Source organism: Aphelocoma coerulescens, chromosome 13, assembly GCF_041296385.1.
Source record: "Aphelocoma coerulescens isolate FSJ_1873_10779 chromosome 13, UR_Acoe_1.0, whole genome shotgun sequence".
Classification (NCBI taxonomy): domain Eukaryota; kingdom Metazoa; phylum Chordata; class Aves; order Passeriformes; family Corvidae; genus Aphelocoma; species Aphelocoma coerulescens.
This window is the reverse complement of record NC_091027.1, coordinates 14,868,064-14,880,892: the sequence shown is the minus strand read 5'-3', so window position 1 is coordinate 14,880,892 and position 12,829 is coordinate 14,868,064. Positions and strand designations below refer to the sequence as shown.

The 12,829-nt window shown below is 47.0% G+C and overlaps 1 protein-coding gene across 1 annotated transcript in view; it reads right to left on the bottom strand.

Moving 5' to 3' along the window:
• The window catches only part of WWC1 (WW and C2 domain containing 1), a 66,922-nt gene extending 54,485 nt beyond the window's left edge, over nucleotides 1-12,437 (bottom strand). The window contains exon 1 of the mRNA XM_069028623.1: nucleotides 12,229-12,437. Coding sequence (XP_068884724.1) covers nucleotides 12,229-12,347 — 119 coding nt within the window. The 5' untranslated portion in view covers nucleotides 12,348-12,437. The remainder of the gene's footprint in view (nucleotides 1-12,228) is intronic.
• Between the last annotated feature and the right edge of the window lie 392 nt (nucleotides 12,438-12,829).

The window sequence follows — 12,829 nt, the reverse complement described above, 5'->3', positions numbered from 1 at the left end:
ACACTTGTGCCAGCCAGAAAAATGCATATATAGTCCTTAGTGAGTTGAGTGCACTGCTCTGTCTTCTTGTTCAGCTCAATCAAAGCATCCCGCAGGTGGGCTGTTACAGAACAGGAGCAGGAAAACTAAATCAGACAACACAATTTTCAACGAGGGACTAACCTCAGTGGGGAAGAAAGTACACAAGAACTCTGCTGGCTTCTCCCATCCAGCATCGATGTACTTTATATTCTCCCAACACAAAACTGTGCACAAAGGATAAAGAGCTCATAAAGCTACAAAAAGGAGCAATTCCAAAATGAGCCATCAGGAACACCAAGAGAGGACAGTAAGAAACACTTTGTGATGGTCCAGATACAAGAATAAACCACAGCTTCCCCAAAGGGTATACAGGGAATTTACCTAGATGGAACTGAACAGGCTTAGCTCCAGTTTTAAGAACTGAGAACAGCTCTGGTTCATTAGTGATTGCCCAAAGCAATACACAAACACCAGCCCCCACAGAGGTCCAGCGCTAGGTGGCCATCACTGCTGCACGAGCAGAGCAGCTGGTGGCTGTAGAGGGGACATGGGGCTGCCACTTCCAGCTGTGAACGGATCCCGAGGAAGGTGAGGGCAGGCACAGAGCACAGAATCGCACAAGTCCCAACCTTATCTTATCACAGTGGTGTTAGAGGCACAGGCTGAGCTCTGTTTGTTCAGCAGGATGCCTGGCAGTTGCCGTCCCATTTGCAGACTATCATTTAGTGCGATGACTGACAGGCAAGATAAACCAGTCGCATCACCACACCCTACCCAGGAACACAGCACCGTCCCTGAGCTCTCACCGGCTGCAACACAAGGTGCAGGAAACAGTTATTTGCAGCAGTATTTTTCCCCATTCATGATGTTAGAAACTTTATACTTTGGCTGTTACTAGTTTGATTCTTTACTTACCTGTGGGATATGAAAGTTTAGATAAAGGTATTTGACATTAAAATCAGTTGAGAAAAACATCCTAACAAGTTCCTAAGCCTATTTGCTTTTCTTACCATGACAGGCTTTACAATACTTCTTGCAATTCTCTGCTTCATGCTTTGTTCAAAATTTCCTGATTATACTAATAAAATAAAGCCCAAAGCACACCAAAAATCTTTTAATAGAGTCAAAATTAAAGTATCAGATCTATTACACCACCCAGCCTTTCCCCTCCACTGGAGAAGCATTAGAGCCTTTGGACATCTCATTTCAACAAGAAGGTTATTTAGTTCTTGAGCTTGGAGTAAAGTATTTAATCACCAAAGGATTTGCAAATTACACATGAATATGCATGTAGCACTTCTCGCCGTGACATAAATCCTATTGTATATTTATGAATGGATTGCTTTGCCTCCAGCTTCTACATGTATATAAACACAGGTTTTAATCTTCACTTCTTTCCTCCCTCCCTTCTTTTTAAGAAGTTGCTTAAACAAATTTGCATTTTTGGAATCTATTACCTACAGCGTATTTCTTGCCTTTTTTTTTTTTTTAACTCCATAAACCTCCTTCTCCCATCAGGCAAAGTGCTTACTTATAAAAGGCTTTAAAGACCCTGTAAACATGGCCATAAGGGAAATAAGCAATAGTGTTATACAGCTTGGGAGAGAAAAAGTTGAAGAAACAATCACTGGAAAAAGGAGTGTACCAGAGCTGGGAGCATAGAGGTATAAAATGACAGGCCAACAGCTTGCCTTTGACTGCAAAGACACTAGCTAGGGGGGAATAAACCCTCCATAAAGATGGAGAATACAACATAAATGATAAAACTGTTCTTGTGAAATCCCTAATTCATACTGACATAACTCCATTATTTCCTACACCTTTGAACAGGCATCTAGGCTGGTCACAAAGCAGCTGGACCAACACAGCATTTCAGCCTGTGTTCAACAAAAAGAGGTAAGAGACAGTACTGTCATTCAGAGAGTTGTTGCCACGCAGCTGCCCAACTACTCCAGACAAGTAATTCAAACAATAAAGCCTTTAATGGGCATTGTTAAAATCATTAAACTTCGGTTATTTCACTGCAAACCTGTTCTGTATTAAATCTGACTGCAAAGGAACACTTAACCAACATGCCACACTCCATCAGAAGCAAGAGCCACAAGCAAATTTCCAAGCAGAAGGTTTAGGGGTGTGTTCTCATTTTTGTTACTACCCACAGCAAAACCCCAACATGCAGGAGCCAACTGCACCAAACGCCACCTTCTTTCAAGGACCTGGTGCCACCTGGCTCTGTTCAGAAAACCAGAGCAGTCTCCATGCCCATCTTGCTGCCTGGGCCTCTAACAGCAGCCACGGACACACGATGGGACACTGAATGACACAAGACCAAATCCTGCCAGCCCCAAACAGGCAGGTCTAGAGCAGGCTGTGAACTGCAGCGTGCTCAGCTGCAGGCATGTATTCCTCCACCACTCGAGGGATCTTCTCCCGACGGGAAGGAAGAACAACCACAGCACCTGACCCAAACCCCACTGGAAAGGAGCCCCAGCCCGGCCAAGCTACTGAAGATGCAACACTTGTCAGAGCTACCATCCAAACCTGCAGGAGCCTGCATCTGGGGAGCAGATAGAAAAGAAACCAGGAAGCACTCTGGGGTATTAGCTACAGACTACTGGACAAATAGAGAATAAAGATGAGAAAACTCAACACAGAACATTTGCTTTAGGGATAAGAGTGGCATTTACAAAAGATGTGTGAAAACAAGCCTGAGTGGAGGACTCTGTGTGACCAGTTGCAAATTTGTCTTTGCAAACTAAGACTTTTATCCATGCAACCCTTTTGCAAATGACCACACCAGGCTTCTGCCATGCACCTCTCCCCTTCCATACACACAATCTTCTCCTGAAAAGACATCTTAAAAAGGAAGTGAGGAGTACTGCCCAAGGAATATAAGACAAGCAAACAAGATGTGTTTTAAGAAAGTTTTCACATTTAGGTTATGCTTTCATTAGCACCAGGCAGATGATGGCAGGTACCTTCTAAACTGAAACATTAGTAAGCCAGTTGTATGAGAAACTCACCATGGCTGCCACACAACAGTCTATGACTAATTAACAGATGGCAGTGTATCTGCCTTTATTCAGAATTACAGACCAACTCAGCTGAGTTTTCACATCCAAATTTAAAAAGCAAAACATAGAAAAGTTAAGTCTTAAGATATCTTACAAAACTTTAGTGCCACAGAAAACCATGGCACATGGCAGCAGCCATGACGTTTCACTTCCCTGCACACACAGCTTAAAATAAGACAGAATAATACTCACAGAGGACTGCAAAGAGATCTCTTTGCCAGACATATCTGCCTAGGTCTAGAATACTGAAAAACATTTTGAGAACTAGCTGTCAAACAGCCTAAAGCCTTCTATGCATGTGTCTGTACAAGAATTAAACAGTCCCATCGAGGCAATAACTTGTGTTAGTTCTGATGCTTAGACCTTGTGGTGTGAAATCCTTACCAGTGACATAAGAAGAGACAAATAGCAAACCTGGCTTACTGCCTTGCTGGCTGACAAGATATTTAGGTTAGCTGGATGTGGAGAAGACTTCAAGGAATTTCAGAAAAATCTAAACAAGTGGGTCAACTGACAGCTGAAGGGGAGAGAGACCAGATGTTGAGCAATGTTGAATAATATACTGAACAGGAGAGTTTAACCTCCTTACTCTCTGCAGGGTTAACACACCACTAATCAAATACACCTGAGCATCACCACATCCATGCTCCAACAAAAAGCCTGTTCAAAGGGATGATTTAATTTCAAGTTTAACCACACCAAAACCCTGCAATACCAAATATTATTCATGCTAAGAATATTTATTTTTTTTTTTAAAAGACACAATCAGTATGAAAAGCTCACCTGGAATTAGATACAGTATAGGTCATCCTAATTTAAGTCTTACAATTTTTTCTAAAAATACCCAGCACCACCCAAGACAGGCCACCAGACTGAGATACCTCATAGGAAACAGGCTGGATAATTTGCAGAGCTGCATCACATGTGACAGCCAAATACTCTCCATTATCATCCCCACCCAAATCCCCTTTGAGATAATTTGGATAAGCAGCTCAAATATATACTCAGTGTTTCAAACAGTCCAACAATGGAGCAAGTGTCCAGGATGAAGATGTCAGGAGATGACTCCTCCTGTTCACTCAGGGGTCAGGTGCCGTGGTGTAACAGGCTTCTGCTGCCAAGCCATGGAGCCAGCCTGCCTGAGCTCCTCAAAGGATGTCCCATGGGATTCATGCACTGGATAGCCTGGAGGCTGCATGGCCAAGGGGATGGCCTGTGCAGCTATGCCAACAGCATGTCTTCTAGCAGCTGCAGAGGCTCAGCTGGCTCATGACATCCAAAGCTGTGCCTAGCACAAGCAAAACTATCCACAGTATGGCTACCTACATTTTCCTCTGCTGCTTGAAGGGTCCAGAAGGTTATTTTACCCACTGCTGTTCCTCTGCAGGTCATCCTCCCCGTGGATGTGGCTCCTGCTGTGAAGGATGAAATAGCAGAGAGCCCTCTCCTTGGCAGGGGACTGCCCTCGTTCTGAGTACAAGGCTATTAAGGCAGTTGAAAGTCACATATGAGAAATCTGCAAGATGTTGCAGGGTCATTTAAGCAACAGTTTCACTTACATTTCAGTTCAAAGTAGCTGTGTGACCACCTTACATCTCAACTCTGCACAGAGCAGATATGAATGACTGCCTCTTGCAAATCAATACTGTTTATTGCGTGCTTTAAATCAATAAAGCTCCCTCCATAGAGTATGTTCTTCTAAAATAGTAATTAGGCATTTGAGGAGAACTGAACAGTTTCACTAAACAATACCATTAGTCCTGAAACATCAGTTTGACATCTCAGCCAGAAAGCACTTTTTGAGAACTAATTAATCCCTACAGCACCTCTATGAGATTGAGAAAGCAATTCATCTGTTTTTCAAATGTGTTGGGTACTTATGCTGCAGAACATCATGGCTGGGGTGGAAGCCGTAAGTATCAGCACAAACTGAGAACAAACCAAGCCAGGAGAACCCATCCAAGAGCATGAAAAAACCAGAGAACACTGACAGCTGTAGGATTTGGCTTCTTTGCATCTCCCTATTACACACCAAACCTCCTGTGACTATCTGGAAAGTCTTCCAGATGCCACTTCACTGAATGAGTGGCAGTGAAAAGCAGTTATTTTTCTTCAGGGAGCAGTTTTGCCCACTGTTTGTTCAGCCAATTATCTATGCACGTAGCTTTAAAGGGAGGAGGGAGCAGTAACCTTAGGCTCTGTGAACAAGAACTGAGCTTAAACTGCTCAAATAAAGCCAAGTCCTCATTACCACAAGCAAAGCACGTAACCTTACTAAACAGGTCTCATGGATGGCAACCAGCCAGCGTAAGAAGTACTTCTCTCCAAGGAAGTGGTCAATCTGCATAGCTCTCCTACAGGTGTAGGCAGTAGCACTAGTCTACATACCTCACCTGACTCTGCCAAGCTGCTGCCACCCCTCTTTATTGATTAATTATTCCAGCTAACACTTGCCCTGCTGGTGCAGCACTCAAGGCCGCCAGGTTCAGGCAGCCCCAGCACAGAGAGATCAGCAAGGCTTTTCCAAGCCAGCTGTATGGTCTCTCCCTCTCTCTGAGAAAGACTTGAAGGTGTCCCATACAACACAATCGAGCGTCAAGCCCAGCCCAGGACATTTCCCTCGTGTCAGACGTGAGCTCAGCAGTGCCCGTGACGCATGCAGGAACACGCTGTGGGGCAGGGACGCTGCTCGGAATCTGAGCACAGAGCAAGGACAGCCCTGGCAGCCTGCAGCCACCTCCAGGAGCACACAACAGCAATCGTTTACTAATAGACTCCTCCAGCAACTGAGATTAGAGCCAGTCCCAAAAGGTGGAGTGGTGAATCAGTGACAGGACCCCCCTGAGCCACCTAGCGAACATCACTTCTTTACGTACAAGTTATTTCATTAAACTCCTTTGGGCAAATCTTCCCATGTCTTCCAATAAATTTTCTGGCACAATCTAGAGGAATTTAAATCAAACTCAGACATGGAAAATTTTGCTGCAAACTCATCTTCCCATAACTGTGCTAGCTATGAAGCTGTCCTGTGAAGAGTATCTTCAGGAGATGCTCTGCCTCACTGCTGGTTTCACATGGGTTCCAGCAAGTGAAAATCCATTCTTCCTGTAAAACTTGATCAGCAATCATGGGGCAAAGCTAAGCACCTGGGAACACCTCCTCAGCTGGGCTGGCAGAGAGCCCGACCAGGTCAAGTGCCTGGGGACAGTTTCACAAGTGCACCCTCAGCAGCATTCCTGGGTTGCCACCAGAGCCAGCCCCACTCCCACTGCTCCAAGCCTCCCGGCTCAGCCCCAGCTGTGCCACCACAAGCTTCTGCACAAGCATGCACGGCCTGGATCAACTGTTTCTGTAAAATGAACCCAGACAGCAAAATGACATTTTTCAGCCAGACCAGCTTGCACACCTCACTCCCTGCACTGATACAGAATTTTACCCTGGCAGCAGCAGCTTAAGGTGTCCCAACAGCAACAGCACCAAGCACCTGCCCCAGGTGCACAACACTGCAGCCACCTCTACCCTGTCATACCACATCTTCTGGAATTTACTGGCCAATTTCCTGCCATTCCACTGGATGGAGATCAAGATAACTACTCTGATATGAAAATATATGACCTACATAGGGATGGAACTGTTGATTCCATTGCCAAATAAGTTTCCAGTCAGTGGCAATGTCACTAACTTCACATGCTGTCAGTTTTTGACGCTAAATTAAAGGAGTGAACTTGTGAGCAAGATGACCTTGCCAGAGCAGAAGATGAAGCTCAACCTACATATTTCTAAACAATGTGATTTATGAAGATTTCTTCAAAAGCCTTTCTGATCTTTTAAGATCAGAATTCCCCAAGATGCATTAAAAAGCTTCTGAGCTGAACAAAGCCTCACATTTTTCTTTTTTTTTTCCTCATGTTCCATAGGGAAGATAAAATAATGCTTTTTGTCATTCTAAAGTCACTACCAACATCCTCTGTCTCTATACACGTGTGCATACCACACGTTTAGCAGTGATGCCCTTGTTAAAAACCATCATGCCTGTTGTTTCCAGTTCCCTCCCCAGTGTGAGGTGAGCTTACACAACTGAGGACGCACACTGGCTCTGAAGGTAGTCCCTGCAGTCACCAAAGCATCCAAGACAACCTAAACCAGGCTTGTCTGGGGAGTTCAGGGGAAAAAAAAAACCCCAAAATAATAAAGTCTGATTTTTTATAACTGCAATGTTATGGATTTCAGCTCCAACTCACTTTTCCCAGCTGCAGGTACATCCTGAGCTAACTCATCTTGGTATTAATAAATTAAAATAATTTCAAATGTCACAATAATCTTACTTGCTGTCCTTGCCCCCCTCTATATTAGCACCTACATAAACCAGTGGCTATGGAAAAAAGTAAGAACAGCACAAATCCTACACATTAGGACACCTGTTCCCAGGGATGGCATTTGGATGACTTTGAAGACTGCGTTTTTGTCACTCACTTCTGTACTCGTGCAAAATGGTCAGCAGCAGTTTCTATGGGCACACACTGAGCTGCCTGTTCCTTATAAAGCAGTCAGCTATTTTGGGGAATGCAAACACGAGAAAGCAGCAGATTCACATATATATGACAGGGTGCTTAGCTAGATATCAGCAAAGAAAGGCAACAACAGGCATCAAACTAGCAGCCTTCAGCTGCATGACCTATGCTGTTGGCACTGATGAAAGAGCATTTCTCTCCCCTGGTCTTTCTATCTTGGAGAATTTTTCTCTCTTCTCCTTATGCTTACTGATTTTCATCTACAGAAGAGCACAGCGCCTTTTGTTCCTGCTGCCTTTCATTGCCCTCCCTTCTTTCAGCCCTTTTATTTTGAAGGATTCTCACATTTAAGTTGGCTATAGCAGCTTTATTCCAGTCATTAAAGTTATTCTACATTTAAGCAAGTAATCCAAGGAGTAGACAGTTACATAGGAAATTTTAGCACAACGCTCACATTTCTAAATCTTTAATAAAGGCAGTTTGTAGACCAAGTGTGCAGAGCAGACTGGGGATGAAAAGCTTAAAGATCAGAATAATGTAGAGGAGACAATACTCTGCAGCATTTCACATAAAGCCTAGAAGGGCATGGCTAGATGATGGTGCTCTCTCTATGATATACCTGGCTTTTCTCCACTAAAATCCTTGGGCTCAGCAAAGCTGAATCTTCCTGAGTAAATAGGTGGCCCTAACTATTTTAAATACACATGATGCCACATGCATTGCCCCTCAACCTTGGCAAATCTGTCCATCAAAGCTCTGCTTTGGAGGTGCAGACTGGAAAAACCTCCACGTGGAGTAGGAAGGGAATTTATGTAGCAAATGCAGAATCTGGGCTTTCATTTAACGAAAATCTCCCAGTCCTTTATAGCAACAAAAGCCTTCAAAGAAATGAAGGGCTGTCAGCTAAGGTACTGCTGCCTCCCAAAACTGATAATATCTGATGCTGTTTAGTAACTTCACCAAATTTAAGCTACAATTGCTCCTATTTCAATAGCTTTCATTCTCAGCAGGAGTCCAGTGATAGAAGTGAAATGAGAAGTTCAGTCAGCTCCATTTAAAATAACCTAGAAAAAGCCACTTACACCATCAGGCCAGTAGGAGAGTACAACACAAATATTCAAGAGTGGGACATTATCAGGCATCACCAAATTTTCAGTGCATCCTGAAGTTTCTGTGTTGAATGGCAAGGAGAAGTAAAAAATTTTATCCTCTTACAAGAGGATACTTACTTACAGTGTGAAGGAGAATAGAAGCTCACCTAAACCTAGTGTAAAGAGCCCAAGGACAGCACAGCACTGGAAGAGAGATTCCCATCTCTAATCCTCACTTCTGATGAAAGCTGAAAACTCACTCAGGGCACTCTGTTGTTCAAGTGCTGCTCATGCTGATGCTTAAGAACAGGCAGTAGCTGGTGCTAAAGTCTTGAGATATCACTGGTATTTTCTCTTTGGCCACCAGCACAGCAGCTTCCAGAGCAGATGCACCCTCCGTGTTAAGAAAGCAACTGAGACAGCTCTCTGGCATGGTTTACCAATTGGTATGTACTGGTGCAGACCTGAAAGGCTGTGCTTAGCTTTAAAACTAAGAATGACAAATTTTCTGGCCCAGCTCAGTAAGGTTTGATTTCCCATCACACTGTATTCAATTCCTGAATCATCTAATTTCAAACAGATCTACAAAAAAAAGTCAGCTATGTGAGCTTCCTCTTTCAAAAGGGAAAACACAGCAGGGTTTTGGTTTTTCCCCCACCTGTTCAGAAGAATTGCCTTAGAGCTTTTTAACCTGAAATTCCTGTAATATGAAGTACCTTGATTCTTTTCTGTTACACCACACCACAGGGACAGCAACAGTTAAATCACAAAATTCTTCAGATTATTTAATCTTAGATGATTTCCCAAAATGCTCCAACATCCACAGGTTTCCCAGGACTGCCTTGAGTCTTAAAAGGCAGGAGGTAAAAGTGCTCTGACGTGCAGCTGCTCCAACCAAGATTCCAGGTACCTGAGCATCGCTCAGGTCAGCTCTACAGGACACTGAAATGCCACCAGGTGCCAGCGACCTCTTCCTGGCAAAGCCTAACAGCCCCTCTCACCAAGAGCCCATCAGCAGGACTGGAGTGGAAAAGCACCAGCCCAGCTTTTGATTTCACAGCCCAAGGCCAGCGGAGGTCCCACCTTTCACCCCCTGCCTCCCCTTCCCTGCTGCAGATCCCACAGTTAGGTCTACTTCCCCGGCAGCCTGTTAAACCAACCTCAGCAGGACTACAAACCTGCTGTCACAAACAATGGGATGGCCCAGGCCCTGAAGCTAGATGGTATGTATCCCTGCTCATGTTAATTTCCACTAAATTAAGCTAGAATTAAAGATTTAGGGAAGGTTTAAAAACCTGTGTTCTTTCATTACCAGTTGCTACTTGCTGAATAAACTGATCAGATTTACAAAGGTCCCCACTGACACTGGGTTCAGAGTGAGCCCTAACACACACATCTCCTCCACATTCCTCAAACTTGCATTTCTACAGCCATGTTACCCAATATCTATTGCTTTTTGCTGGGTTACAGAGAATGTGTAAGCACAGCACCCAGAGCACTATAGCAAATTCACAAACAAACATCTCAGCTGCAGCAATATTAAATACAACTTGTAAAAGGCTATGCTTTCAAACATTTAAACTTAAAATACAGTGATAAAGATCAGTGCTCAGTGTGTAAATCCAAGTTCACTCCCCTGCATGGAGCAGACATCTTATGACCTGAGCTGCTCAGAAATCCCCCATCCCCTGGTTTTCACTGCAAGTGGTAATTACTTGGAAGAGAAACTTCTTTCCTGTATAGCAAAGGAGAATTTCAACCTATAAAAGCTCATGGTCCACCAGATGATGGGTAAGTGTTGTGTCACATAGTGGTTCTAGTGTGGGCCAATAAAATCTTCAAAACCTTGCAGATCTTCAGGGGCAGTGTCCAATGCAGGCTGTTTCCTTGGCAGCACTACTGGAAGATGACTCAGATACAAAGCTTGTCAGGGCCACGTGTATTCAAGTGTATTTTTATGTGTACAACAAGTGTCATGTGATAGAAGTTATCAGTATGTGTTTGATTATTCTCCTCTAGCAGTGGTGAGCAGGTAATGATTCTGTGACAGCTCAGCAGTACACATGGCTAAATAAGGCACCCATTTAGTCATTTCTGTCATTCTTGAATCACTAACCAAGGACATACAGGAATTTTTATAAGCCTGCATTAGGCCTATTAGATTTCTCACTTGTCTTCATTCTCTGAACGTAAGGATGCCAGGAAAGCATTCCTAATTTAAGCTTCCATCAGCTTTTACGCAGGTTAAAGAAACACCTTGGAACAAAACTGTTACTGGCCCTTCTCAACCACATTCCTAAAACTGAACCCCAAGACAAGTTCCAAAGCCCTGGCTGGCAGCAGGTTACATTTGTGTATAGTACACACAAGGATTATTCCTGGAATGCAGAACACTCCTTGAAATCTTGTAAAACTGGACAATCATTCACTTCCATGCTTAATGAAAAACCCATCTAAGCAAACGGAGCGAAGGCAAAGTCCTGACATCCCACCAAGAATGGAAGCCCCTTCAAGGAGCTGATCGCTGAAGCAAGGGGAAGAAAGGAACACAAATTCAGAAATCGCACTTTCTGCCCCATAACAAGGCAAACACTCACTGTCAGATGGGGAAGCATGTGAAATTTATCAATGACAAACTGCATAGTTCAGACGGTTGGCATTTCCAACTCACTAGGATGGATTTTCCGGTTCCTGTTTCTGGGAACTTCAGCTAAAAAAGCATTAAACGAGAAATTTAAAAACTTCTTATTTCAACCGTGATCCAGTAATTGAGCTTCCTGCATGTTCAAGCTCCCGTGCTCTGGCTCACCATGACTGCCTCAAGCATGGAACTACAACATGCTAGGACAGAGTGTTGCTTGGAAAACGACCTCGTCTTGAGCAGCACCCTGTTTTCTGTTTATCTTACTTTTTTTTAAGTGAGCGATGCAGGAAAAGAACTACTCAGAGCAAGTAGGAGCAAAGGGATACCGCAGGGGAAGAAGGCGGCAAAGAGGGGCGATCAGAGACACACCCTGAAGTCAGTGACCTCCGCGATGGCCAAGCTCGATAAGGCCACGCAGCTGTTCGCAGAGGTGGGCCCCGATGCAGGGCAGGGCCCGCCGACACCTCTGCGACCCCCCTTGTGCCTCCGCACCGCTCCGAGCCACCGCCGCTCCCCCGGCGTGTCCCGGGCGGGCTCCCAGCCCTGCCAGGGCCGCATGGCCGCGCCGACCGCAGCGTTGGAGCAGCGTGCGCTGCGGGTCCGCAGCACGGCTGGGGCCGGCCAAGGAGAGACCACAACTGCAACAACACAACTCGCTGAGCCCCCTCCATCTCTCCCCTCCCCTCCCGTGCAGCCGGCAGGCGCCACTGCCCGGCCAGGCCCGCAGGTAACGCCACCGCCGTCCCGCCCTGCCCTCCCGTGCCGCGGAGCCCGAGCGGAGCTGGGGGACGGCAGCAGGTACCGGCCGGGCTCACGGGGAGCCGCGCCGGGCTCTGCGCGCACACCGCGACCGCGGGGTCCCCGCCCGCCCCCGCCCCGCCGCCCACCTGTCGCGGGGGTCGACCCAGCTGGTGGTGCGGCTGCCGTGGTCGATGTAATACACCTTCCCGTCGTAGTCCCGCGCCTCCTCCCAGCCCTCGGGCAGCGGCAGCTCCTTCCGCGGCATGGTCCGCACCGCCGGCCGCGCCGCCCCATGCACCGCCGCGCTGCGCTCCGGGGGCCGCGCCGGGGCTCCCCTCCCGCGGGCGGCGCGCAGCGGTGCGGGGGCCGCGCCGGCCCAGCCGCGCAGGGAGGCGCCGCCGCCGGGCAGCCTCACATGCCGGCCCCGCGGCGGGGGCGGGCCGGGGCGGTGCGGGAGGGCGGCGGCGAGCCCGCGGTCAGCGCTGGGCGCGGAGCCCCGGCCGCTCCGCCCGCTCACGCCTCCATTTCCTGCTCCGCCGGCGGCCGCACCGCGAGTCCCGCGGCAGCACCGCCTACGGCCCGGCCACGCCTCCGGCCACACCCATAGCCGCGCCCCGGCCACACCCACCGCCTGTCCCCGCCCGTAGTCACGCCCGCCGGGCGCACCCACGGCCGCTCTCCCCGGGCCCCGGGTGCCTCCCGAAGGCGCCCCAGAGCGCCCCGTGGCGGCGGCGCCGGGCGCGGTCC